The 24065-nt window shown below is 51.7% G+C and overlaps 10 protein-coding genes across 10 annotated transcripts; 5 read left to right on the forward strand and 5 right to left on the reverse strand.

Annotated features, from left to right (window-relative positions):
• Positions 1 to 210: 210 nt before the first annotated feature.
• On the forward strand, positions 211 to 4943 carry SCP_0904260 (Linoleate 10R-lipoxygenase; the record flags this gene model as incomplete). Its single annotated transcript, XM_027761659.1, has 29 exons — positions 211 to 258; positions 321 to 383; positions 442 to 483; positions 533 to 589; positions 643 to 724; positions 777 to 988; positions 1042 to 1106; positions 1160 to 1376; positions 1430 to 1663; positions 1721 to 1783; positions 1835 to 1936; positions 1996 to 2075; positions 2138 to 2200; positions 2254 to 2377; positions 2440 to 2455; positions 2519 to 2668; positions 2719 to 3133; positions 3194 to 3425; positions 3479 to 3564; positions 3622 to 3736; positions 3793 to 3961; positions 4014 to 4142; positions 4199 to 4228; positions 4279 to 4367; positions 4417 to 4499; positions 4557 to 4584; positions 4648 to 4727; positions 4783 to 4873; positions 4935 to 4943. The coding sequence occupies 29 exons, from the start codon at positions 211 to 213 to the stop codon at positions 4941 to 4943; spliced, it is 3174 nt and encodes a 1057-aa protein (XP_027617460.1).
• Positions 4944 to 5266: 323 nt separating this feature from the next.
• On the reverse strand, positions 5267 to 6273 carry SCP_0904270 (Diphthamide biosynthesis protein; the record flags this gene model as incomplete). The annotated part of the gene is made up of 4 exons (XM_027761660.1): positions 5267 to 5796; positions 5862 to 5923; positions 5980 to 6032; positions 6088 to 6273. 4 exons carry the CDS (start codon positions 6271 to 6273, stop codon positions 5267 to 5269), a joined length of 831 nt encoding a protein of 276 aa, XP_027617461.1.
• Positions 6274 to 6453: 180 nt separating this feature from the next.
• SCP_0904280 (Putative lipase) lies at positions 6454 to 8230 on the forward strand (the record flags this gene model as incomplete). Its single annotated transcript, XM_027761661.1, has 7 exons — positions 6454 to 6675; positions 6789 to 6892; positions 6956 to 7118; positions 7166 to 7220; positions 7274 to 7418; positions 7471 to 7630; positions 7685 to 8230. 7 exons carry the CDS (start codon positions 6454 to 6456, stop codon positions 8228 to 8230), a joined length of 1395 nt encoding a protein of 464 aa, XP_027617462.1.
• Positions 8231 to 8788: 558 nt separating this feature from the next.
• On the forward strand, positions 8789 to 10498 carry SCP_0904290 (hypothetical protein; the record flags this gene model as incomplete). Its single annotated transcript, XM_027761662.1, has 10 exons — positions 8789 to 8825; positions 8878 to 8940; positions 8995 to 9074; positions 9133 to 9218; positions 9278 to 9395; positions 9453 to 9628; positions 9678 to 9858; positions 9917 to 10051; positions 10101 to 10424; positions 10487 to 10498. The coding sequence occupies 10 exons, from the start codon at positions 8789 to 8791 to the stop codon at positions 10496 to 10498; spliced, it is 1212 nt and encodes a 403-aa protein (XP_027617463.1).
• Positions 10499 to 10935: 437 nt separating this feature from the next.
• SCP_0904300 (hypothetical protein) lies at positions 10936 to 11183 on the reverse strand (the record flags this gene model as incomplete). Its single annotated transcript, XM_027761663.1, has 2 exons — positions 10936 to 11083; positions 11140 to 11183. The coding sequence occupies 2 exons, from the start codon at positions 11181 to 11183 to the stop codon at positions 10936 to 10938; spliced, it is 192 nt and encodes a 63-aa protein (XP_027617464.1).
• Positions 11184 to 11743: 560 nt separating this feature from the next.
• On the reverse strand, positions 11744 to 13285 carry SCP_0904310 (Cystathionine beta-synthase; the record flags this gene model as incomplete). The annotated part of the gene is made up of 9 exons (XM_027761664.1): positions 11744 to 11858; positions 11913 to 12220; positions 12276 to 12482; positions 12541 to 12602; positions 12658 to 12745; positions 12800 to 12841; positions 12895 to 12926; positions 12985 to 13122; positions 13177 to 13285. The coding sequence occupies 9 exons, from the start codon at positions 13283 to 13285 to the stop codon at positions 11744 to 11746; spliced, it is 1101 nt and encodes a 366-aa protein (XP_027617465.1).
• A 1525-nt stretch (positions 13286 to 14810) lies between these two features.
• Positions 14811 to 15517, reverse strand: SCP_0904320 (Uncharacterized 21.2 kDa; the record flags this gene model as incomplete). Its single annotated transcript, XM_027761665.1, has 5 exons — positions 14811 to 14931; positions 14988 to 15084; positions 15136 to 15169; positions 15222 to 15301; positions 15352 to 15517. The coding sequence occupies 5 exons, from the start codon at positions 15515 to 15517 to the stop codon at positions 14811 to 14813; spliced, it is 498 nt and encodes a 165-aa protein (XP_027617466.1).
• A 267-nt stretch (positions 15518 to 15784) lies between these two features.
• On the forward strand, positions 15785 to 16117 carry SCP_0904330 (Mitotic-spindle organizing protein; the record flags this gene model as incomplete). Its single annotated transcript, XM_027761666.1, has 3 exons — positions 15785 to 15839; positions 15894 to 15997; positions 16046 to 16117. 3 exons carry the CDS (start codon positions 15785 to 15787, stop codon positions 16115 to 16117), a joined length of 231 nt encoding a protein of 76 aa, XP_027617467.1.
• Positions 16118 to 16519: 402 nt separating this feature from the next.
• SCP_0904340 (U2 snRNP component prp10) lies at positions 16520 to 20259 on the forward strand (the record flags this gene model as incomplete). The annotated part of the gene is made up of 6 exons (XM_027761667.1): positions 16520 to 18821; positions 18876 to 19160; positions 19218 to 19295; positions 19352 to 19597; positions 19661 to 20076; positions 20128 to 20259. The coding sequence occupies 6 exons, from the start codon at positions 16520 to 16522 to the stop codon at positions 20257 to 20259; spliced, it is 3459 nt and encodes a 1152-aa protein (XP_027617468.1).
• A 231-nt stretch (positions 20260 to 20490) lies between these two features.
• SCP_0904350 (AP-1 complex subunit gamma-1) lies at positions 20491 to 23763 on the reverse strand (the record flags this gene model as incomplete). Its single annotated transcript, XM_027761668.1, has 14 exons — positions 20491 to 20604; positions 20665 to 20757; positions 20827 to 21321; positions 21380 to 21423; positions 21477 to 21771; positions 21836 to 22051; positions 22120 to 22429; positions 22487 to 22641; positions 22696 to 22872; positions 22928 to 23101; positions 23153 to 23294; positions 23345 to 23616; positions 23665 to 23693; positions 23742 to 23763. 14 exons carry the CDS (start codon positions 23761 to 23763, stop codon positions 20491 to 20493), a joined length of 2538 nt encoding a protein of 845 aa, XP_027617469.1.
• Positions 23764 to 24065: the final 302 nt, after the last annotated feature.

Below are 24065 nucleotides of genomic sequence, written 5' to 3' on the forward strand. Positions count from 1 at the left end.
CCGAGGGGAGGATGCCCGGCTTCAATGCGCGCTTCCATCGACAGCAAGAACGGTAAGATGACAAACTCATCAGTAAATAAATTGAAGGCTCTGCGCTTCCCTGCGAATCATTCGTGGAAATGATGTCCTCCAGCCATATAAGATGAGGGCGAACGAAACGATGCTTTCTTTATCCCCCTCTTCTCCTACCATCTCTCAGTCACTTCCAACATGTCTTCGACGGTGGGCAAAACGCCCTCCAGGTTCTCCACACTTGTTGTGAGTGTTCTTGTCATTTCTGCCACCCACATACACTGGCTAACGTCACCCGGTAATGCAAGGAGAATGGCGAGCAAGAAACCACTGCACGCGCGAACAAAATTATTCAGGAATTTCGTGAGCAGGTTCGCGGCATTGAACCACATCTTCACTCGCCGTGTCATTTATCGAACCTGTTTCCAGTTGAAAAGAGGGGAATCTTTCACGGGAGACATCTCTGCATTGGTGCGCGTCATCGAGTCGTTTGCCTTTCTGTCTGATATTGTTTTTGTAGAGGAGCGTCATTGATGCCCTCAAGCATCCCAATGGAATTGACGATCGCAAGATGCTGGTATGTATCTCCATCCGAGGCTCGGTCTTTGTTCTCACCCGATGGTCTTGAAGCTCGAGCATGTTCTCGTATTTCTGTCTGAGCATCCGTCGAGCAACCTTGGCAAACAGCTGGCGAACGATACCGTTGAACTCTGTGGGTCATAGTATGACATCGTTTTTGCCATATCCGTTTAGCGCGCTTTCAGTGTACGCCGATCTCCCTCATCCTCCGGAAACCCTAATTGGGAACCAGTATGCGTGGCGATCCGCCGACGGCTCCAACAACAACATCAATATCCCGGATTTGGGAAAGGGAGGCACTCCATATGCACGCAGTGTGCAGCAGAGCCATCCTCTACCGCGCAATGAAATGCCAGATGCGGGTCTGGTGTTCGATACTCTCTTGAAACGCGAGAAGGTAGGTCTCCAGTTTATCTACTTGCTAGCGTTCCTCTCACGTTTACGACAAAGTTTGTCAAACATCCGGCGGGCCTGTCGAGTTTGATGTTCTCCTTCGCAGCGCTCGTTATTCATACGTGGGTTATGTTCTTCGTTAGCCTTGCTGTGCGATTGATTCCAAGCTTTCTAGTGTGTTCCGTACTTCTCACAAGGACGTCAACATTAATGAGACGTCTTCCTATGTCGATCTTGCGCCTCTCTATGGTAACGACCAAAATAATCAAGACAAAATCAGGGTCCGCGATGGCCGCGGCCTCCTGCACCCGGATACGTTTGCTGAAGATAGGCTGTTGTTGCTTCCTCCCGCAGTCTGTGTCTTACTGGTTCTATTTAATCGTAACCACAACGTTTGTCTATTTTGTCTCAATCCTGGAATATTGATTAACGTTTTCACGTACAGTACATTGCCAAGATGCTCCTGGAGATCAACGAGCGAGGGACGTGGGCCGACCCAAACTCCATCCCCGATGACCCCCAGCGTAGTGCCAAGATCTTAGCGCAGGAGGAAGAAATCTTCCAGATCGCTCGTCTCATCAACTGCGCTTGGTTTGCCTCTGTCGTCTTTTCTGACTACCTTAGCGCAATTCTAGGTCTTGTGAGGCGAGGAAGCAGCTGGAGTTTGAACCCGTTCGGGGTATGACGTCTATGGTGCTGATACCTTTCAGTGACTGATCTCTTACGTTAATTGTAGGAGATCAGAGATCTAGATCATACCCTGTTTGAACGTGGTCGGGGGAACGTATGCAGCGTCGAGGTATGCCGTTCCTGTCTCCTGCTACATGCGATATTCATCCCTTTTCCACAGTTCAACTGTCTCTATCGTTGGCACGCAACTACCTCAGTGCAAGACGAGAAGTGGACCGAAGACCTTTTCAAGCAGCTCTTCCCCGATAAGACTTGGGACCAGGTATGCGATTGTGTCTCACAATCTGGGGCTCGGCCAAGTCTAATTTGCCCTTGGTGCAGATAACCATTCAGGCGTTCGTGGAAAAGGCGAAGGAATTGCACGACGTAGAACTTGACGTCAGTAACTGGACATTCGACGCGTGAGTGCGATTCCTTTGACCAGTCACAATTACGTGGTAATCAACATGCATCGATGCACCAGGCTGAAGCGCCAAGACGATGGCACCTTTAAAGACTCTGAATTGGCTGGCATCTTGCAAGCCGCGTGAGTACAGTGACCGATGTGTGATGCGAGAATTGAGCGGATGTTGGCGACAGGACGGATCACCCTGCCTCAGCCTTCAAGGCTCGTGGAACCCCAGCCGTGATGCGTCTGCACGAGATTATGGGCATTGAATCCAACAGGCGATGGGGTGTTTGTTCCTTGAATGATTTCAGACAGGTGAACCAGACTAATTGGGATGAAAAGGTACATGAGCTCACTCGAATGTTTTCTACCTCCAGTTCCTCGGATTGAAGAGTAGGTGGCGAATGGCTGTACCTCTCAGTTTGTAAGCTAACAGGCTCCTGTGGTGTTCTCCAGCCTACTCGAGCTTCTTGGAATGGAACCCCGATCCTGAGATTGCTACTGCGGCCGAGAAGCTGTACGGTACTATTGATCGCCTAGAGCTGTACCCGGGTCTCCAAGCAGAAGCTGCGAAGCCTGTAATCGACGGCGCTGGCCTTTGCCCTGGTGCGTACATTCCCTTGGACAGTGGAAACTGTTCCTCACGTCGATGCAAGGTTACACCATTAGTCGTGCCATCCTGAGCGATGCTATCGCACTTACTCGGGGAGACCGCTTCTACACTGCTGACTACACCCCGTTCAACATGACTTGCTGGGGTTTTGCTGACTGCCAGAGACAGCCAGACGCTCCGGGGTACGGCAGCACTCTCGGAAGACTATTCTTGCGGACACTACCGGGTCAGTACACGGACAACAGCACATATACCTGGTTCCCTCTCATGACACCTGAGGCGATGCAGCCAATCCTGACGAAGCTGCACGACATTCAGAACTATGACCTTACGAAACCGAACTCAGTTGATCCAGTCCGAATTGTATCGAACTACTCCGATGTCGCTCAAGTATTGAGCAGCGAACAGTTCAGCCCCCGCTATTCCAATCGGGCAGCGCGTGTCATTCATGGTCACGGGTCAGTGTCCTCGTATTCTCCCCACTTGATGTAGTTCGTCTCACGCATTTCATGCCGTAGCTTCTTCATTGCTTCTGACAGTCCTGCGAGAGCCGGGCGAGAGCAGCGTGCTTTTATTGGTGCTCTCACGGACGCGCGCGGATCTGTAGACAAGATCGCATCCTTCTTCTACCAGACGACACGCGATTTGATGTTGCGGGAGTCGTACACTGCTGTGGGGTCACGGACCAAGAACGTCGATATCGTGCGAGATGTTCTCAAGCACGTTCCAGTCCGTTGGGCGGCAGACCTTGTAGGCCTTTGTCTGTTGTCCCCTTGCAGTGTGTTGATTGCTACGTTGTACAGGCAGGTATACAGCTCAAGAAGAAACCACATTCGCTCGGTCATTATACGCCCCAGGAAATGTTCGACATGCTGTCAGACATTTATTCGTAAGTAGTGGTGTGGTTCTGTATAGAAATTTGCGCTCATGTATGATCCTTTTGCAGCTATTTATTCCTTGATGTTGAGGCAGCGAAGGCGTTGAAACTTGCAGAAAAGGTCAAGACGCACATCGAGAAGCTGCGGCACGATCTCATGTGCACTTTCGGCGGTGCTTCCCGGGTTTGTAGCTGTACACTTTTTGTGTGAACCTGCTCAATTTTCTGACGGGCAAGCAGCTTTCGATTGCAGGGCTCTTAGAGACGATTTCTCACATGTTCTTCCAGCCGGCCAAGAGTGACAGAGATGACCTGCTGGATCGTCTGCATGCACTTGGCTATCCTCCGGAAACGATCTGTAACACGTTCCTGGCCGTCTTGGTGGGCGCCACCGTGGAAATGTCTCAAGGTGCGGTCGAAGTTATCTACACTACTCTGTTCTGACCGTCGGATGACTTAAGCTATGGTCAACGTTGTGAATTTCTATCTCGACCCCTCTAAGCCGGGTGATGTGTCCACTCTGGCTTCCAAGGTCAAGCTTGACGGCAATGATGAAGCCCTCCTCCAGGGCCTAGTCAATGAAGCCCTCCGTACGTGCCCCATCACTAAATTTGGGTAATCTGATATTGACCCACTCTACTCGTAGGACTGGACCCTCCGTCCCGCGGCGCGTATCGTACGTTCTTGTTTTGAGCCTCAGTACATCTTGTTGAACTTTTATTGTAGGAGAGGCTGCGAAAACTTCCGTCGTTGGAGGGAAGCCGGTGCAGTTGGGCGAATGCGTCTTCGTCGACATTGCAGATGCTTCCCTTGATGTGAGCCTCACGAGTTCAGTGCTGCAGGATATTCATAGATGCTTGGTAGGCGACTGTGTTCCCGGATCCGAATGCAGTCAACCCGACTCGCACCCCGCAAAAGCGCTACCTAGTCGGCGATGGCTCAGCTAGGTAATTCTGTCTGCGTGGTCTGTTAGTATTGCGTAACTGAGTGCTCCGTTCTCTCAGGTGTCTTGGGGCGGATCTGTCGAACAAGGTCAGCCTCCCTCATCCCTTCACACGAAAGCGTATAAGTGCTCACGCTGTTTCCGCCTCGCAGATGATTGGCGCTGTCCTCCGTGCCGTGTTCTCCTTCCCGAATGTGCGCCGCGCTCCGGGACAGTCGGGTGTGCTCAAGCGGTACGTTTCACGTTCTTGCCCGTCGGGACCATCCCTCAGTCCTTCATCCGTGTAGATTCAAGGAGGACTCGACTAAGACGAGCTGCTACTCGTACTTATCTTCGACTCAAGAGTTGACGCCTTGGGCGACCTCTATGGTAATTCAGGTATGCCATTTCCATTAATGTTGTCGGTAAGGAGCGGCTTACGAACTGCGATCTTTCGTAGTTTGAGTGAGGGAACGTCAGTGCTTGCGGTCTCGAGCCCTTCTTGTTGTCACGAGTGATGCCCCATTCATGTTAGTATCTTCCTGCGAAATGTGCAGCGTATACTCCAGAAACCGTGTCAAATTGGTATTGCCAATGCCTCTACGCATTCATTGCTGAGAATGAGCGGCGCCGTGAGTTATGTGCGGGCAAAATCTGCGCGCGAAGCCTTTGTAGGTAAATTCTGAGGGTTGAGCGCTGACATGGACAGCCCACATGCGGGTTTTATCAATCCTATGAGGTGCGCTCACACACAGTCCAGTAAGGCGAGGTATCGCACAATCGATAAATATGTTAATGGCGGACTTCGTCCGAGTCATCCTGTGTAAGCTCGTACCCAACCCAAACCACCTCTGAACAGCTATTGCACCCAACGAGGTGCTGACCGGCGTCCATTTCCTTCTCCCCGATAACATACTTGCCCCCACACCGGCACGCGTAGCTCCACACAGCGTCGGCGCCCTCGCCCTCGTCGAACTCCTCCAGAGACACGACCTGCGCCGGTCGTGGGCCCGTCTGCGGCGCCCTCGCCCGCATCCTGACGGCGTCGTACGCGATACGCAGGGCGGGAGAGGAGAGGGTCGTGTATGCTTCTTTCAAGAGCCCGATGTCCACCGCGGGCGGTGTAGCGCCATTCTGCACGGCATGGTGCTTATCGGGGTGGCTGAGCAACAGCGCTTGGTGGTATGCCTGCTTTATCTCCGCTGCGGACGCTGAGGGGGGGATTGACAGGATGCCATAGTAGTCGCGCGGAGCATGTTCAGCCAGGTTGGCGAGACGGTCGCGGAGAACGCTGTGCCCTATGGATGTGGTATAAGGTAAGGCTGTGTATAGGGTTGGTAGGGTCAATAGACTCGTACTAAATGATGAAGGACCTGAGGTGGCTGACCTGCGCCCAAGACACAGACAGCAGCAGAAAGGGAAGCGCTCGGTTCCAGAAATCTTTGCTGACTAAGACAGATTAGCTCTGGCCGATCGGAGCAACAAAATGCTTGTGGCTGGGTTACAGCGCTTGATCACCGTCATCCTGCAGAGGTCTCTCGGCCACTCGGCCATTCGACTTGTCGCACGCGTCCTCTTAGTAGCGGCGTCAAGAAGTACAGTATATCATATACTGTACTTCTGTGTATGTGTAAGTACAGCCTCGACACCGGCAGTGAATTCTGAATTGAACCGGTTCGTAAATCTCGTATGCAGCACCCTGGACCTGACGAGTTTTCGTCGAGGTCGTGCTTTGTAGAGTGCGTTGGCTTGATGCTGATCCAGGCAGCGGTATCGACGAGGTGGAGTGAAACGTCCATTCGACGTTGCTGTCCTACGGGGGAAGGGAAGACCGGGTCAGGAGAGTCACGCCACTGGCGCGCGGCATCTGGACGCGTCAGATCAGATCGCGTGCGATATCCCAGTGCCAGGCCCGCGCATTGCAGCCATATAATCTCCCCTCCGTACTATCTTTCTTTCTACCCTTTTTCCTCCTCAGCATGTCTGCTGACCCCATCCACCTCCTCGTCCTTGTCCATGGCATGTGGGGCAACCCCGGCCACCTTTCCGAGATGCACCGCATTATCCGTGAACATCGCTGCCAACCATCCTCCGAGACGGGGCCCGCCGGGGAGCGCCTCGAGGTCCTTCTTGCCAAAACCAACATCGAGGAGCACACATATGATGGCATCGACTGGGGAGGTGAACGTGTGGCCGAAGAAGTGAGTGCTAACTTAGTGGACGCGCGCGAGAAAGATATCTGCTTATATGCGGGTCTTGAGCTGCCGATGGCACTTGCGTCCGAAATATGTCAATCGCTTATAAAGCTCTTCAGATTGATGATGCCGTAAAGACGCTAGAAGATGGAGGCAAGAAGGTAACCCGCTTCTCGATCACCGGTTACAGTCTGGGAGGCTTGGTGGCGCGTTATGTTGTTGGGTGAGCGACAAGAAACATTAGACCGTATCAGCGTCTCAGCTTGAATATACATTTTTTTTCCAGCATTTTACACCAGCGAAAGTTCTTTGAGTCTGTTACTCCTGTCAACTTCAACACCATCGCAACTCCGCACATCGGGCTTCCCAGATATCGCACTGTACTTTCGTCTATACTTGCTTACCTTGGTCCGAAGTTGCTCTCGAGAACGGGAGAGCAATTCTTCACTGTATGCGCTGTGTTAGTTGGTTGATCTTTGTCTGATCATCCGAGTAGACAGATAAGTGGTCCGCACAAGGGCGTCCTCTCCTTGAAGTCATGGCGGATCCAGGTACACTTCATGCACAAGTTTTCTCTGTCACGTTTGCTCATGTGCGCACACAGACCAAATATTCTACCAGGCATTGGCCATATTTGCGCACGTCAGGATATATGCTAACGCAGTCAACGACGTCACTGTCCCGTATCCAACCGCAGCGATAGAGACGGAAGACATATTCGTGGATCATGTTAGAAATGGCATCAAGTTGTGCGTTCCTCTCCCTCATTTCTGGAGACCCTGGCTGATTACATTTCTACAGCGAATTAGACGAGCAATACTCGCCTGTGATTAAATCCTATACCCGTCGTGACACAGCGGTCAAACATAAGTCATCGTCTGCCCCGTTGCATTACAGGATCATGAAGAAGTTGTCCTTCCCTTTGCCTCCTGCTCTTCAATGCAAATTCCCTTACAACGTTGTGTGTAGCCCCATCAGTAATTCAAAATGTCAGTGCTTACTCTGTTTGCTACAGGTTATTTATGCCGCTATACCTATCGTCCTACCGGTGCTGCTGATGCTCATCATCAGCCGACTATCACTAGCCTCGCGCGCATCTCGTGCCCGCGTCAAGCTGCTCGAGGAGGATGAGAAGTCGAACACGAAGCGCCTTGTGCATGCGCTCGCGAAGATGGAGCTCGGCATGGAGTCCGCGATGGTCGAGCTGATCGACGACTCCGGCACCCCCTCCACGACGACGTCGAATCTCGCCATCTCGAATCCCGAGCTTGGGCTCGGTCCGCCAGCGCTCACGAAGGAGCAGACCACCGCGTCTGCGTCCACGCTGCACCCCGACGCGGTCCCGCCGACACCCGCGGAACAGCAGGTCGTGCTGACGGAGCTGCAGCTGCGGCTCGTCGCGTGGCTGAACACGCTGCCGAACCTGAAGAAGGAGCTCGTGTTCATCCACCCCGTGCGTAACTCGCATGCCGTCATCATCTCGCGCGATGTAAAACGGTTCGAGTTCCACAAGCGCGGCGAGGGCGTGCTGCGCCACTGGGCGGACCACTTGACCATCTGACGCGGCGTGGCGCTTGCGTAACGGGCGGCGGTGGCGTATGTGCTTTGGGTGTGTGCTGCGTATGTTATTGCGGACTACTTATCGGATCGGCCATTTAGACGCCTTTGGTATTGCTCTCCGGCCTGCGCACTCTACTTGTAGCTATTATCTCGCACTCTAATCGCTGGCAATGACATGGATAGACCCTGCCAATGTATCACACATACTTGCGGCAGGCTTTTGTGACTGGCTCTTCCTCATTCGGTCCTTCACGCGCGTCTGTCGTGCTTGAGTGACGACGACACCTCTCCAGATCCCAGAAGCACCCGATCTGACAAATCGTTATGGAGACAATGGGACTTGGTGGCGTTCTCGTCTGGCATGTTCTGGCTACTTCCGTCCCATTGTTGTGATGAGGATGTGCTTTAATATAAGTAGCCTCCAAACGCGGTCTCGCTTTTCCCTCCACCACTCGTTGCTTTTGCTTTACTCTTCTCTCGTCTTTATAGGTAGCCCGGTGCCACCTGACCTTCATTCACCCAGATCACTCCGTACACTGATAGAGTTGTTCCGTTCAAGATGAACAACAAGCCCGTGCAGCCCACGAACCGGGGTAGTAAGTGTTTCCGTGTCGACTTTATGCATGAGGCTGAGCTGGAACTGCTCAGTGGCGACAAACACCTTGTCAAGGCAGCAAGGGTCGTTCACGCAGTCTTTCGTGCTTCGGAGCAGTAGGTACCGTGACCATCATGTGCAGCCGCTACTAACCCCCTGCATGCCCACAGCAAAGGAGGATATTCAAATCTGTGGCATCACCCCAGGGCCTCGTTCAGAGGCATATCAGAATGCTGCGTTCAAGAGCCTCGTTGAGTGTTTATGGCCGTGGCACGTTGTCGGCCCACTTACCTGTTCACGCTCCGCAGGAGCGAAACAATTTCATACTCGAGAGCGGTAACCTCAGCCCCGAAGGGAAACGCAAGTTCCGCAACAGCCCCCACGCCAGTGAACTGTGAGCTTTCGAGCCAATTAGTTCGAAACATATGCTGATTGTCTGTGGCTCCGTTGCAGGTATGCGCAGGCAGACGAGCGCTTCGCAGACTGGGCCACCGATCGCAACGCGTATACTGCCCGTGCTAAATGGATTTCTGAACGGACCAAGCCTGTCAACAAGATGGCCAAGGCGACGGTGAGACCTTTCCAATCCCCTCTTTTTGGGGCCGTACGTTGATTGGCGGCGCCACAGGTTCTACAGGAGAATGAGGACCTGCGGACCGAGAACCTGCGGCTGCGGCGTGAGCTTGAGGAAGTGGCCGCTGCAGACGCCGCCCAGCTCGCGCCGGCCGATGCTGCCCAACCTACTGCAGGACCCATCGATATTGAGTGGGAAGGCATGTCCGAGACTGATCCTGGAAGTCCTTTGTATGTGACCCTCTCTAGGACCTTCGTATTTTACTGAAGTTACATCTAGCAGTACACCTGTGCGAGGCTCGGGTCAAGCCGCATACCCCACTCCTGACTCCAACCACGCAGGCCCTTCCCGCGCTGGGCCTCGAGCACTGGAGAACCCCTCCTGGCTGCGTCCTAACGGCACTGCGCATATGGGCATAGTCCAAGAGAAGGAAGACACTTCTCCCCCGGATCTGGCTTGTGTGAGACACTTCTTCCCTGAATGTAAAACATATTAGCTCAAACATACGCGTCACGTAGAGCGTTCTCTCGGTCAGCGACGCTACCTTGCTCAAGATCACCGAACTAGAGCACCTGCTCGAGGAACGTCGTAGCGATATCCAAGACCTCTGTGCGCGTATTCAGATGGTCGGCGCGGCAGCGCAAGTTGGTGATGTGAGTATCCAATAGTACCATCGTGCCCGCCTCGCTGACGATGTGACAGGCCCAGCGGCTTCACACGCAGCTGACGCAAGCGCTGCAGGAGCGTGATGCATACCGGAATCAATGCGCTGACATGATGCTCGAGCTCCGCGACCGAGTCGAGGAGCTTGAGAGTGAACAACGCCAGACCCTGTATAGCATTGGTAGGATCCAGCGTACTGAAAACTTGCTCAAAGCGGCGCAGGCCAGCGAAGGGGAGACTCAGAACAGACTACGTGAAGCAGAGCTATCACGTACATTGTATGTCAGGCGCGCTGCAGAACTTGTTCAGGAGGTCGAGCGCCTGAAAGTTGTCATCAGGTTACACGCAAGTGCGATGTTGGAGGTGAGTGCTTCCTTGGCAGCAGAACTTGCGTCAGACGTACTCACATCATATCTGCGACATAGGCAAGCAACTGAGACCGAATCGTTGGGCCTACCCTCCCTGTCTTCATGATCATTTGTAGTTACTACCAATTGATTCAATGACAAGCCGACGTTCATTGCACTACCGCTCCTGACGTGTTGCTTCAAGATGACCTCCACAAGGACTCTGAAGATGAAAGTACAAGTGAATGTCAAGAGTCCGGAATTAGTCCCAGTAGAATTCCGAGACCCAAGGATCAATTACAGAGGTTGTGTAGAGTAAGAAAGTCCGGCAGAAGGATAGACGACCTATATCATGAAGCATAATTGCCCGTCCCAAGAGCTAATGAGAGCACAGTAATCAGAACCATTACCAAGTGATACCGGATATAACTAAAATAGTGGTATATCGTTTTTGAGGAAGCAGTCCATATGTTGAACGCGGGAATGCATGGCATGTAACGTACGAATCCGGGAATAGAATGAGTAGCTCAGATATGACGGATGCTGCGACGGCGGACTGTGAGGAGGACGAAGTCCTCAGGAAGGAGGGAAGCGCGTTCGTGCTTGCGAGCAGCCTGGCTGAGGGCCTTCCACGCCTGGATGATACGGCGCTCGAGGAACTTCCTATATGACATGCTGAAAGAAAAACCCATCAGTACAGATGAACGCGCATGCTACATCGCAGAACTCACCGAGGTTTTTCGTGAAGAGCTACGGAGACATAACGGGTAGACATAATAGCTGTCGTGAAGGGAAGGTAAAGTATGACCGAAAGCCCAGTGGAAAAGGCTCGGAGGATGGATGCAGGTGATACAAAGGAAGCCGATAGATCCTCTAGACGATACAAAGAATTGATACAATCGTCACAGACGAATGTTCAACTGAGTAAGATGTGGGTATTGGCGAAGAGCAGAAAAACCAGTAAGCGGAGGGTGGCCATTTTATAAGGATTCAGACCAGGTTGGAGACCGCAACTCGTGTATGAAACACCGCGTGTCCTGCACATTGTGACCCATTCCCACATTGTGGACAACAATGGATGACGTTGTACGCGTTAATAAATGTTGCTAGAGACCCGGCATGGGTGACTTCAACAACAATAACTGCCAAGACAAGCTCCTCCGCATTATGCTTACATAATCAGGCGCCCGAGCACTTACTCGCTTTCCCAGAGCGTATCCTGAGCAACCGGCCATACTACTTAATACAGCGTCTATTATGAATGCATGAGAAACCATTGGAAAGCTACAACAGTTGCACGAAAGAGACTGAATCAACGAGGAACTGGTGTACCCCCTACTTCACATTCTGTGTCGGCTTCAGTATATCGGCTATACGGCTGCCAAGCGGGGTCGGCTCGGACTCGAGCGCCATCTTCAAAAACCACGTCTTGCTCATGTAGTTTCTAATGCTGGAAACGGACTTGGATCAGTATGCGTTCCATATGCAGCGGATAGATACTCACCCATCGGCCAGCAGTATGACAACGTTTGCCCCCTTTGTCTGCGCAATCGCTTTGCCTTGCTCGGTCTTCAGCCACTCGAGAGCACCACTCAAGGCACTTCCGCTACTTCCTCCCACTAGAAGTCCTTCTGTCCGCATTAGCTTTCTGACAGCTGCGAAGGCTTCATCATCAGATGTCTTGATCCAGGTATCAACTTCATGACGCGATAGCACCGCTGGAATAAAGTCGTAACCGATGCCTTCCACGACGTACTGAATACCAGCGTGTTCCGTGTTCAATGACTCGGGCGCAGCGAGAATGCTACCCTCCTACAACAAAACGTTAGATGTAGAACCCTTCACAGACATACTTGAGGAAGCATACGGGATCGACGCCCACCACAACACAGTCGTGGTTGTGGGTCTTCTTGATTGCACGAGATAAACCTGTGATCGTTCCACCCGTCCCAGCACCTGCTACCAGCGCATCGACTTTGCCTGAGGAGGGCCTGTCCGGAGTAGAAGGCGTGGACGCGACCGCCTCAATAATCTCGGGTCCTGTGGTGAATTCATGGGCAAGCGGGTTATTAACCTAAGACCTTCAGGTTAACACATTATGGTTCAGATTCGGGAAGAAATAAATAACATACATTGCCATACTGGTCAAGTATAACTCCGCCAGGAATTTCACGTTCCAGTTTCCGCGCCACTCCTGCGATCGTTAAGGAATTCAGCCACGAGAGGTGTAAAAGAGTCATGCGCTCTACCTATATGTGACTCGGGTGAATCCCATGCGGCTTCTGTGGGAGTGCGAACCACTTCGGCCCCGAGTGCGCGGAGAGCAGCTTCTTTCTCCTACACGCGGGAAAATTCAGCGCTGTATGAAACTACCGATACAAAAAAGCTCACAAGTGACATCTTGTCAGGCATTGTGATGATCACAGAATATCCCTTATCTATAGTATTCAGTATCTGTAGGTCCAGGGTTGCAAGACTTTACAAACCTTCACTGCGCAGGCCATCGCTAGGCCAATGCCTACGGCGGCAAACAAAATCAACAATGGTGTCAAAGGATGGTGGCTTGTCTGACTAACCAGTGTTGCCAGATGTGGGCTCGATAACCACGCTTTGGCCGGGAATGAGCTTTCCCTCTTTCTCCGCTTGGTCAACCATGCGCTTCGCGATCCTATCTTTCACCGAACCTCCGATAGAGGTAAATTCCACTTTGCCGACTGCATTGAGGGATGAGTAAAGATCTACGGAGAACCCCGTTACCCCGGACTTACGGAGATTGCACTGAAGGCCTTCCTGCTCAGCTATCTTGTCGAGCCGAATGAGAGGTGTGTGCCCAACAGCATCGAGTGCGCTGTCCAAGATTTCATTGGGATACGGCATCGTGGTTGCAGTGGAGGAAGAGATAATGATGAAGTCAGGGAGACAGCGGTGGGCCTGAGCAGTCGATAAATAAATTGCGTCCCGAGGAGTCTTTCCGAAGTGGCGCGACGGGGCGCAGCAAGGACCCTAATTCGCTTAGAGCTCCGATCCCGCCGGAGAACCTTTTCCGGGGTCGCGAAATGGCCATTTTCGGGGCTGTTACTGGCGGCCCACCGGTGGCCGTTTTCGGACGGCATCTACCGAAAATGCGCCCAGCCTTTTTCCGGCTCACACTGTGAGCCATTCTGGTACATCCGCTCAAAATCCAAGCGAATTTCTGTATGGGTATATTGACCCAGGCTCCTAAAACCATCCGTCGCTATAGCGTTCTCGCTCCTACATCCCAACATATGTTTTAAATGATCATGTGACATATGTTTTATGCGACTTACCTGTTTGAGAGACTATTGCCGGAAAAGGATAGCCGAACGAGAGGAGGAGAACGCTATAGGACGGCTGGCCAAACTGGTCGTCCGAGGATACGCCGAGCGCGCATACCTAGAGTTTCCCGCTGGAAATCTCGAATAAACCCTAGCATGGGTCTTGTTGTCTGCAACGCGCGCGACCCAAATTCGGCGTTCGCGTAGTGCTCGTCGTGCGCCGCTCCTCGCGCAATGTTGTCGATTCGGGGCATGGGAGCACGGCACGGCTTAAAATTTTCAATTGATAGACCACCAAGTTGTCTAATCCTCGCTCTGAGGTCACCCTCAACCCGCGAGCCTCTAAGTCGATGTGTCGCACTAGTACTTGATTTTTTGCAGCTCGGGACCCTGCACTTACAACCAGAGCATTCCTATTAATTTCTAAGACAACCACACTGTACTTTGGCTTTACAGCATATCTCTACAATGCTACACGAGGGGGAGCACTACGCGAACGCCGAATTTGGGTCGCGCGCGTTGCAGACAACAAGACCCATGCTAGGGTTTATTCGAGATTTCCAGCGGGAAACTCTAGGTATGCGCGCTCGGCGTATCCTCGGACGACCAGTTTGGCCAGCCGTCCTATAGCGTTCTCCTCCAGAGTCTCGTTCGGCTATCCTTTTCCGGCAATAGTCTCTCAAACAGTAAAACATATGTCACATGATCATTTAAAACATATGTTGGGATGTAGGAGCGAGAACGCTATAGCGACGGATGGTTTTAGGAGCCTGATATTGACCATTTTTTCCCTCTGCTCCTGAGGACCCACTTTTCGGGGACCTTTCGCCAAAGGGCTCGAAAGCTTTTCCGGGTTTTCGATGATTTTCGGGGATCGGGCGTTGAAGCTTGCGCGTGCGGCGGGCCCATTTTCGGTGGTCATGGCATCGGAGCTCTTGGAGGAGTTGGTGGGTCCTAAGCGCGATTCAACGCGATTCCACGTGCACTTACTCAATCCGCGCCCAATCATGCCATCATCGCGATTCAATGGACATTATTGCAATGCTGGCACGGGCATACATAGGTACAAGTACAATGTTATGTTGTACGACTATTGTGAACATTGTTCAAACAGGAGCCTGCCGACGTTTCAGACCTTCAGTCTGCAACGGCCAAGGCCTGCCCATCCATGTCGCTAATTCAGTGTGATCCTTCAGCGAGTCTCCCGTGTTCGGATGTATGAGAACACTGAGTGCATGTGTTAGCTCACAATTGGTGGAGGCCATGACACGGACTGAACATACGAGCAGGGTCCTCGATTGACTGCGAGCCAGGAGAAGAAGGTACCGGTTTGGTGAGGGTTGAAAACGTTCACCTCGAACATGGCAACTGGGTGAGGTCCTGCGTGACAACAAGTCAGTATAAGTCGTGTCTTCGAAACAGTCGACTCACCAACTGGCTTATCCCAAAACCTGTAGATGCGCAGCTGAACCAAGTTCTCTCAGCACAAAATGTTTCCCGGAGTCCAGCACACATACCTCGGGAAACTCCCTCCGAATGCGCTCGTGAAGTTCTTTGGCATATTGCGTCTCAGAAGGACTGGACTGAAAGTAATATACTGCACACTGGGTTTAGCGGTTAGACGCAGAGTCAGATACATCTACGTACTGTGGAAGTCGAACCCATTATTGGATGAATCGATAGGCTTTGGGAACTCATCATACGCCTGCGAAAGAGGCCCCGGCGGGTTATACAACGACTTTCCATCCGGGTTTATTGTGGTGGGGAGAGGTTCCGCGCCCTCGTATCCTTCAAGAGGAGATTTCCAAGACATCTCGAGTAGACGAGAAATGCTGAGAGATGAGGAGATATACTGAGTTTAATCGAGCGTTGTTACAAGGATCCCAGAATACTTGCGTGACTTACTTGCTCAGACTACGTTGAATATGATCATCGCGAACGCTAATGAGGTTATCACAATTGAGTCATTTGCGACTGCGTGTGGCAATCTCCGAAGTGATCGAGATACCGACAATCGACTCCCCTCGTGGCATCGGTATATTGAACCAAAACCATCGCTGTCCATGTCAACAGGTTGAGAATGTCTAACACACGAGAGTCAGACAGAATTTCTGCAGCTCAGCAGACATTGGACAGTGAGTAACTCGCGCTTTGGGAGTAACGTTCCGCTGACTGACAGGATTTTCCAGCCCTGCATGATATTTCGCAGTTGCTGAATACACAGCTGGACAAAGAAACGCTTGCGACATGTGTTGGAATGATTGAAAGCGGTGTTAACCCGGAAGCACTTGCGGTACGTGTGCATACTGAGCGCGGCCACGCAGGAATTGAAATTTTACAGGCTGTCATCCAGGAGCTTCGCAGAGAAAGTCAGGCATTGAATGTACAGCCTTCAACGAACAGCAGACACTAGCTGGCAAGAGAATGTATGGCTGAATAATGAGTCTTTACAGTTTCTCCCATCTTACCAACAAGTTGTGTGGCATGAGCAGCATATGCTATACCTGACGATGATGTTGTTCTTTCTGAAGTGTTAAATTCAGATGCCACTGCAGCGCCGTACATGCCACCGACACGCAGGAGTTGCAGGCGTGTGTAAGAAAGCTATCTAAATTCCCTTCATATGCCAACTTCCTGTGGTAGCAATGTCGTCCGGCGGCTCATGTAAATTAATGAGCGTGAATACTAGAGTTACCATATGTGAACGTGTGACTGAAGCTGTGACTTGTCGGAGTGCGAACTTGTGGCGTTCCTACCGCGCGTTATTCAGCACAGTACCAGTGCTACTCACCTCGTACTCTTGCTGCTTACGATCATGACTTCTCCAGGCTCTCCGAGACTTGTTGACTCTTTCACCGCTCCAAAGGAGGTCCTTCAGGAGTTTGCTGATCTTGCTGAGGAGGAAAACGTTGATCCTTTCGCCGAGACAGCGTCCAAGCGTCAAATCGCATCACGACAATCCGACTACCATAATCGCAAGTTCAACCGCCAGGCCAATGAAAGCGGCGATGCATTCAAGGCCGCTGAGGAGGGGAAGGATGTGGAGGGTGGTTACAAGGATGCAATGAAGGTGCAGTTACTCGAAAAAGAAGAACAAAGGGTGAGGCGGGCTATAGAGGAGAAAGAGAAGCAGGCGCGAGAAGAGGGGAAGGCGAAGATGGACCTGGACAAAACCCCGCCTAGGGCTGAGCTACAGGCAGCTGCTCAGGAGCTCGCAGCTATGTCGGGAACAAAACGCAAGCGGCGATGGGATGTGAGTGACACGGCTGAGGATGGTGGAGAGAACAAGGAGAACAAGGGTGGTGAGTGGTCCAAGGAGGCTCTTGAAGGCGCTGCACCTAAGAAGCGGCGTTCTCGTTGGGATGCCACTCCCGCCGATGTTAGTGCCCCTGGGGAAACACCCAAGCGGTCAAGATGGGACCAGACACCAGTCGCTGCGAATGGCGGCATTGACGTCCCCATGACGCCAATCATCATGAACGCGCCCGGATTCATGCAGGAGGACAAGCACAATCGGTACCTTACGGACGAAGAACTCGAAGCAATCCTTCCATCCAGCGGCTATGCCATCGTAACTCCGCCTCCAGGGTACGCCCCTCTTGTCCGCCCTCCGAAGTTGACTGCGACACCCGTCACCGAGGTTGGTGGATTCCAAATCCAAGAGAGTTCTGATGCCGCCGCCGCCGCCGCTGCTGCCGGTCTCGCCCCCGAACTTCCTACAGAGATCCCTGGCGTCGGTAGTCTGGCATTCTTCAAGGCTGAAGATGCGCAGTACTTCGCCAAAATCCTCAAAGAAGAGGATGAGACGGAGCTGTCCGTTGAGGAGATGAAGGAACGCAAGATTATGCGTCTCCTCCTCAAAATCAAGAACGGTACACCTCCCGTTCGGAAAACGGCGTTGAGACAGATCACCGACAAAGCTCGAGAATTCGGAGCTGGACCTCTCTTCGACAAGATTCTTCCTCTACTCATGGAGCGTACCCTCGAAGACCAAGAGCGTCACCTTCTTGTCAAAGTTATTGACCGTGTACTCTACAAACTCGACGATCTTGTTCGTCCTTACGTTCACAAGATTCTCGTCGTCATCGAGCCCTTGCTCATTGATGAGGATTACTATGCTCGTGTCGAAGGTCGAGAAATCATTTCTAATCTCTCCAAGGCGGCTGGTCTCGCCCACATGATCTCCACCATGCGACCCGATATCGACCATGCCGACGAGTACGTGCGTAACACCACTGCTCGAGCATTCTCTGTTGTCGCTTCTGCGCTCGGCATCCCGTCTCTACTCCCTTTCCTCAAAGCTGTTTGCAGGAGTAAGAAGTCATGGCAAGCTCGTCATACAGGTATCCGTATTGTTCAGCAGATTGCCATCATGATGGGTTGCGCTGTCCTTCCTCACCTTCGCAATCTTGTCGAGTGTATCGCGCACGGACTCCAGGACGAACAGCAGAAGGTTAGGACGATGACTGCGTTGGGCCTGGCAGCCTTGGCTGAAGCGTCCGCACCCTACGGTATTGAATCGTTCGATAATGTCCTCAAACCGCTGTGGGTCGGCATCCGTCTTCATCGTGGCAAGAGTTTGGCCGCCTTCTTGAAGGCCATCGGTTTCATCTTGCCGTTGATGGATCCCGAATATGTGGCTTACTACATCAAGGAAGTCACCATCATCCTCATCCGTGAATTTCAGACGTCGGATGAAGAGATGAAGAAGATTGTGTTGAAAGTTGTCCAGCAGTGCGCTGCCACAGAGGGTGTCACATCCCAGTACATCAAACAGGATATTCTACCAGACTTCTTCAAGGCGTTCTGGGTCCGTCGTATGGCGCTTGATAGGCGGAACTACCGGCAGGTGGTGGAGACCACGGTCGAGTTGGCTCAGAAGGCAGGAGTTGCAGAGATCGTTGGTAGGATTGTCAACGAGCTGAAGGATGAAGCAGAGCCATATCGTAAGATGGTCATGGAGACTATCACAAAGGTGGTTGCTTCTCTAGGTGCCTCAGACATCGATGAGCGGCTGGAGGTCCGGCTTGTCGATGGTATCATCTACTCCTTCCAGGAGCAAACTACCGAGGATCAGGTAATGCTCGACGGCTTTGGTACCGTGGTTAACGCACTTGGTACATCTATTTACTTTCCCTCCAATTCTTTTGACTTACGTTGTCGGTTTCCAGGTATTCGAGTGAAGCCATACTTGACCCAAATTGTATCAACCATCTTGTGGCGCCTGAACAACAAGAGTGCCAAAGTTCGTCAGCAAGCAGCTGACCTGACGACCCGCTTGGCAGTCGTGATCAAGCAGTGTGGGGAAGATCAGTTGTTGAACAAGCTTGGACTGGTACTATTCGAGCAGCTGGGTGAAGAGTATCCGGATACGTTGGGTAGTATCATCGCCGCCGAGGGAGCAATTGCCAACGTGGTCGGCATGACCCAGATGAATCCCCCTGTGAAAGATCTGCGTGAGTATCATTTTATTATACTTAGCGTCGTGCCGTCGTACTGACGTTGCATTACAGTGCCGCGTATGACACCCATTCTTCGGAATCGGCATGAGAAAGTACAAGAAGCCACGATTAACTTGATCGGTCGCATAGGTGTGTCTCTTTATTCCTTAGGCAGGATTAACCTCGCTCATTCATGTCCTCCGCAGCCGATCGTGGTGCAGAATATGTCCCTGCTCGAGAATGGATGCGTATTTGCTTCGAGTTGCTAGACTTACTGAAGGCGCACAAGAAGGGCATTCGTCGTGCTGCGGTGAATTCCTTCGGTTACATTGCTAAGAGTCTGGGTCCTCAGGACGTGCTTCAAGTTCTGCTTACGAATCTTCGCGTTCAAGAGCGTCAAAGTCGCGTGTGCAGTACCGTCGCCATTGCTATCGTCGCAGAGACTTGCGGTCGTGAGTAATATCTCATAACATCATTTGCGCTTGTAGCGAACACTAATTATCTGTTTGTCTCAGCCTTTACTTGCATTCCTGCCATCTTGAACGAGTATCGCACTGCCGAGCTGAATGTCAGGACGGGTTGCCTGAAAGCATTGTCATTCGTCTTCGAGTACGTCGGACCACAATCTGCGTATTACGCGGATTCTGTTGTGACAATGCTCGAAGATGCCCTGACCGACCGTGACCTCGTGCATCGTCAAACCGCAAGTACGATCGTAAAGCATCTTGCCCTTGGAGTTGCAGGTTTGGGTTGCGAAGACTCAATGCTGCATTTGATGAACCTCGTGTGGCCGAACTGTTTCGAGACATCACCTCACGTCATCGGCGCTGTCATGGAAGCGATTGAAGCCATGCGAGTGACATTGGGTCCTGGAGTCTTACTCAGTTATATCCTGCAGGGTCTCTTCCACCCTGCCAGGAAAGTAAGAGAGGTGAGTGTCTATAAGGCTCTACATTGATATTGAGCTCACGTATTTGTGTAGGTGTACTGGCGCATCTACAACTCTCTCTACCTTGGTGCCGCTGATGCTCTTGTACCATTCTATCCCGATCTGGGAGAGCTGAGCGAAGGTCAAAATGTGTACGACCGCCATCCCTTGCAGATGTTTATCTAGATGTTAGGTCCCTTCGTGTTGTATTATGCTACTGTTAACTTACTTTTGTAACACATTATGAACTCTGCTATATCGCGAAACGGCTGGTGTCGATCACCGTTGCATAACCGTATCGGAAGAACTGCGACAAACAATCTAGAATATTTTCCAGAAACAACGAAGGTATACGACAATCAGAGTGAATTATCACAAATTAGAATCGACAATAGATATCCCCAGCTACAGTAGACATCATGAAGTTGCACCGCTCGTCAAGCCAGGCGGAAATCCAGCAAAATCCACCTGGTCCTGAATACTGCGCCCCGCCAGCGAGTACGATATCCGCAGTCGTAGCCTCACATTAGCCTGGATTGCACAATAATCCTTAGTACCATCCTCTTCGCAACGATGTGAGAAGATACTTACACCAACAGGCGCCACAACGCGCATTTGCTGCGTTTCTACGGTTCCAGGTTGCACGTCAGGATTTGACATTGGTAACATTTGTAGCTGTTGGGACTGTGCAAAGAGAAGGTACGTAGGGTGTCATCAACGCAGTGGTGGTAAGAAAGAGCCATGGTAATAGACCTTTGGTACGGCAGCCTGGAAGTTCAAACCCGTCGCTGGGCTGCTGCCTGAAACTTGGAATCTCGCAAGAATGTTCACCACACCTGGTCGCGCAGCTGACGTTTGCGGTATCAGTATGATCTTCAACTCGTTTTTGTCGTATGCTGGATACGCTGTCAACCGTGATTGTGCAGGCGCCTGGGGAACCGATGATTGTGCCTGGGGAAGTGAGAACGTAGAGGGGGCGGGCTGGACGGGAGTGGAAGAGGCGAATAATGATTGCTGTTCTGTTTGTGCTGGCTGTGCTGCTGGACTGGGTGTAGAGTCGAAGAGACCAAGTATATCTTGAACGGTGCTCTTCTGCGTTTGTGCAGGTGCTCCTGGGGCTGGTGCAGCAGGAGCAGAGCTGCCGAAAATCTCTTTGAGGAGATCTTCATTATTCTGTGGCACCGCAGCTTGACCGTTGCCGTTGACGCTCGACGTGGTAGCAGGAACCTCATCGCCCAACAAATCACCCTGTAGAATGGGGAGTATAAGGTGAGATCCTGGCTGTGCAATTTACACAGAGACTCACATCCTTGCTTGGCTGAACAGAGCCTACTGGCTTATTCTCGCTCACTACCATGATAAATCAGTACTAAGGAAGTCTCTTACAAACGGCAGTAGCTCACCGACGCCCATGACGGTAGCTTTCAGCTCTGGAGCAGGCATTCGTTCCAAAACACCAGAGCGAACGTCAAGGTGATACAAGCTTGCAAACTCGACAGCGCGCTGCTGTATCTCCAACTCCGGACTGGTCGTGTACGAAAGCAGAATGGTCTCTATCCGCTCTTGCTGGGCAGGCGAAGTTGTCGGTCGAGAGGAGATCTTGGTGATGGCTGTCAAAACAAATTGGCGGGTGAGGTAATTGGCGTAGGGAGAATCGAGGATAGAGAGAAGGAGGTCAACGACTTGCACGTCTGTGATCTTTGAAAACGTGCAAAACACTCAGCAAGACGACACGACTCCAAAGCACAGATCGGATACGTACCGGCTTTGGCTGATCCTCATCCACCAGACCGCCTTCCAGAACTATCTCGCTATACTCTCCAAGCACCCATGTCGCAGCCAGAGTCAATGACTCCTGCGAGATGTCAGCTCGGAGGGAAGTGTACAACTTTGACGCGGTGTAAGCTTGAAGTTCTGGTGTGTATGCAACAAGCCGGATGAACGCCGATAGTATTTCTTCTCTCACGAAGTTGCCAGCCTGAACAACGTGCACCCCATGGGAGCATGTAGCTAAGCACTGATAGCAATGGTCGAACGAAGACTTACCAGCTTCAGAACACGAAGTACGGTGTCGATATGCCATCGTCTGTTCGGCGCGAATCGCTCAGCCGCTAGACAAATTTGAGTCGTCATGCCTAGTTTAAATTCATCGTCCGCAACCTCGAGGAAAGCAAGCAGCTCTCGGATGAGGACGCGTACATTCCCTTCGTTGATCAGGGCATAGGACAGTTCAAGCGCACGGCGACGGATGGATATGTCACCGTCACGCAGACAATCGAGAATGATGTTGCGATGACGCTGTACAGCATTGGTGTCGATGCCAACCACCTTATTGAGTGTGTTCAGTGCAACGTAGCTGTTAAAATGGGCAAGGATAAGGATCCAGCAAGTAAGAGAAAATTCATCTATTTACCGAATATTGTTGTCGCGGTTGCTGAGGAATTTACCCAGAATATTGATTGCCATAACTCGGAGCCCACTGTCTGCTTCTATTTCTAAAACAGTCATCACCGTTTCGTATAGAATTGAATTGCCGACGTTCTTCGTTGAATCGGTGTTAGTAGCAACCTACAATCATCAAATAAATCGGCTGATGCCCAATACATAGGTCTCAATGCCCACCTGAGCAAGGATGTCGTTCATGGTTTCACTCGCTTTCTCGTCTCCCCTGCCAAGAAGACGAAGCAAGCGCAGAATTTTGACTTGGAGGAATGGATCCGTGATGCCCAAAACATCGTGTTCTGGGCTGTAGCCAGTAGTTACCAAGGACTTGAGATGCCGCACGAGTAAAGGCACAGCCTGCATATACGCAGCGAGTGACAATTGTGTGCAGATCCAGTCGCAAACAACTCACATTACGGAACTCGTCCAGGCACGCCGCATCGAGTTGGCATATCTCGGTGACAAGGGTGATAGCGGTCAGCAAGACACCGTGATTACGGTCAGCAAGCAGGTTCTTGGCTTTTGAGACGAAGTGATCGGAGAGGTCTGGTACTTTGCGAACCACTCTTAGGGCACAGAGGGAAGCCTTGACGTCAAGTATGTGAGTGATGTACTTTCGAAAAAGAGGCCGAAGTACCTTCTTTCTGATATAAGTGTTGCTGGAACCGAGCAACTTCTCTATTTCGTTCGCCAAATCTCGCGACATCTCCTCAGAAGCGATGTCTGCGAAGGTGCATAATGCAAGGCCAACAGCATACATGTTGGAATGGTTCATGTCACTGCATGCGATGAATACTATGAAGTAGGATGACAACTAGACTTGACACACTTCTTCAAGGAATTTGTCACCAAAGTGAGGACTTCCTGACTTTCGTCTAGAAGGAGCATAATTCCAAGGTAGCCTAACCGCTTGTCACCAAAGCGAGGGCTTGCTACGAGCTTGAGACACTCCATCTGACCGAAGTGGGCTTCGGAACCCAGCATATGTATGTAGAGAAGCTTCGCGACATTGTTGTGCCTTGCGTATGAGTCTTCTTCCCTGAAAGATGCACGGATCGCTGCAGACTCTTGCTTGATGAGGGCCCGCTCATCTGCAACAGTCTGCGTACAGTGAGCGCTGTTTCGCATGAATCAGTGCAGGACGCACACCTTACAAGCCCGGATGCCCTTAATCAAAGCTGCCCGGACGATGAGTAGTATTCAATCGCACAAAAAGATGATCATGCCTTTGAGATTATGATACACCATGTCGCCAGACAGTATCCCAATACTTGAGAAATGTTACACCAGTTACAGTATGCTGCTGTGACAAGCTGTGCCATATTTGCGTGTCACACGTAGTCACAATGTGGCGGAGCCATTCAGCCAGGCCCCAACCCTTCCAGTTCATCTTCTCTCTGCAGGCCCCCCATCTCCAAACCTCTCATCCGGTGTCGAAGATGGCGGATACGCAAGCAGGTCGTCGCTCTCCCTCTCCGATTGCTCGGCTGCTGCACACCCTTGGCATGACGCGTGAAGACCTGTCACGACGGAGCGAGCAAATGAGGCAG

Source organism: Sparassis crispa (assembly GCF_003851025.1).
Source record: "Sparassis crispa DNA, contig_000008F, whole genome shotgun sequence".
NCBI classification, from domain to species: Eukaryota; Fungi; Basidiomycota; class Agaricomycetes; order Polyporales; family Sparassidaceae; genus Sparassis; species Sparassis crispa.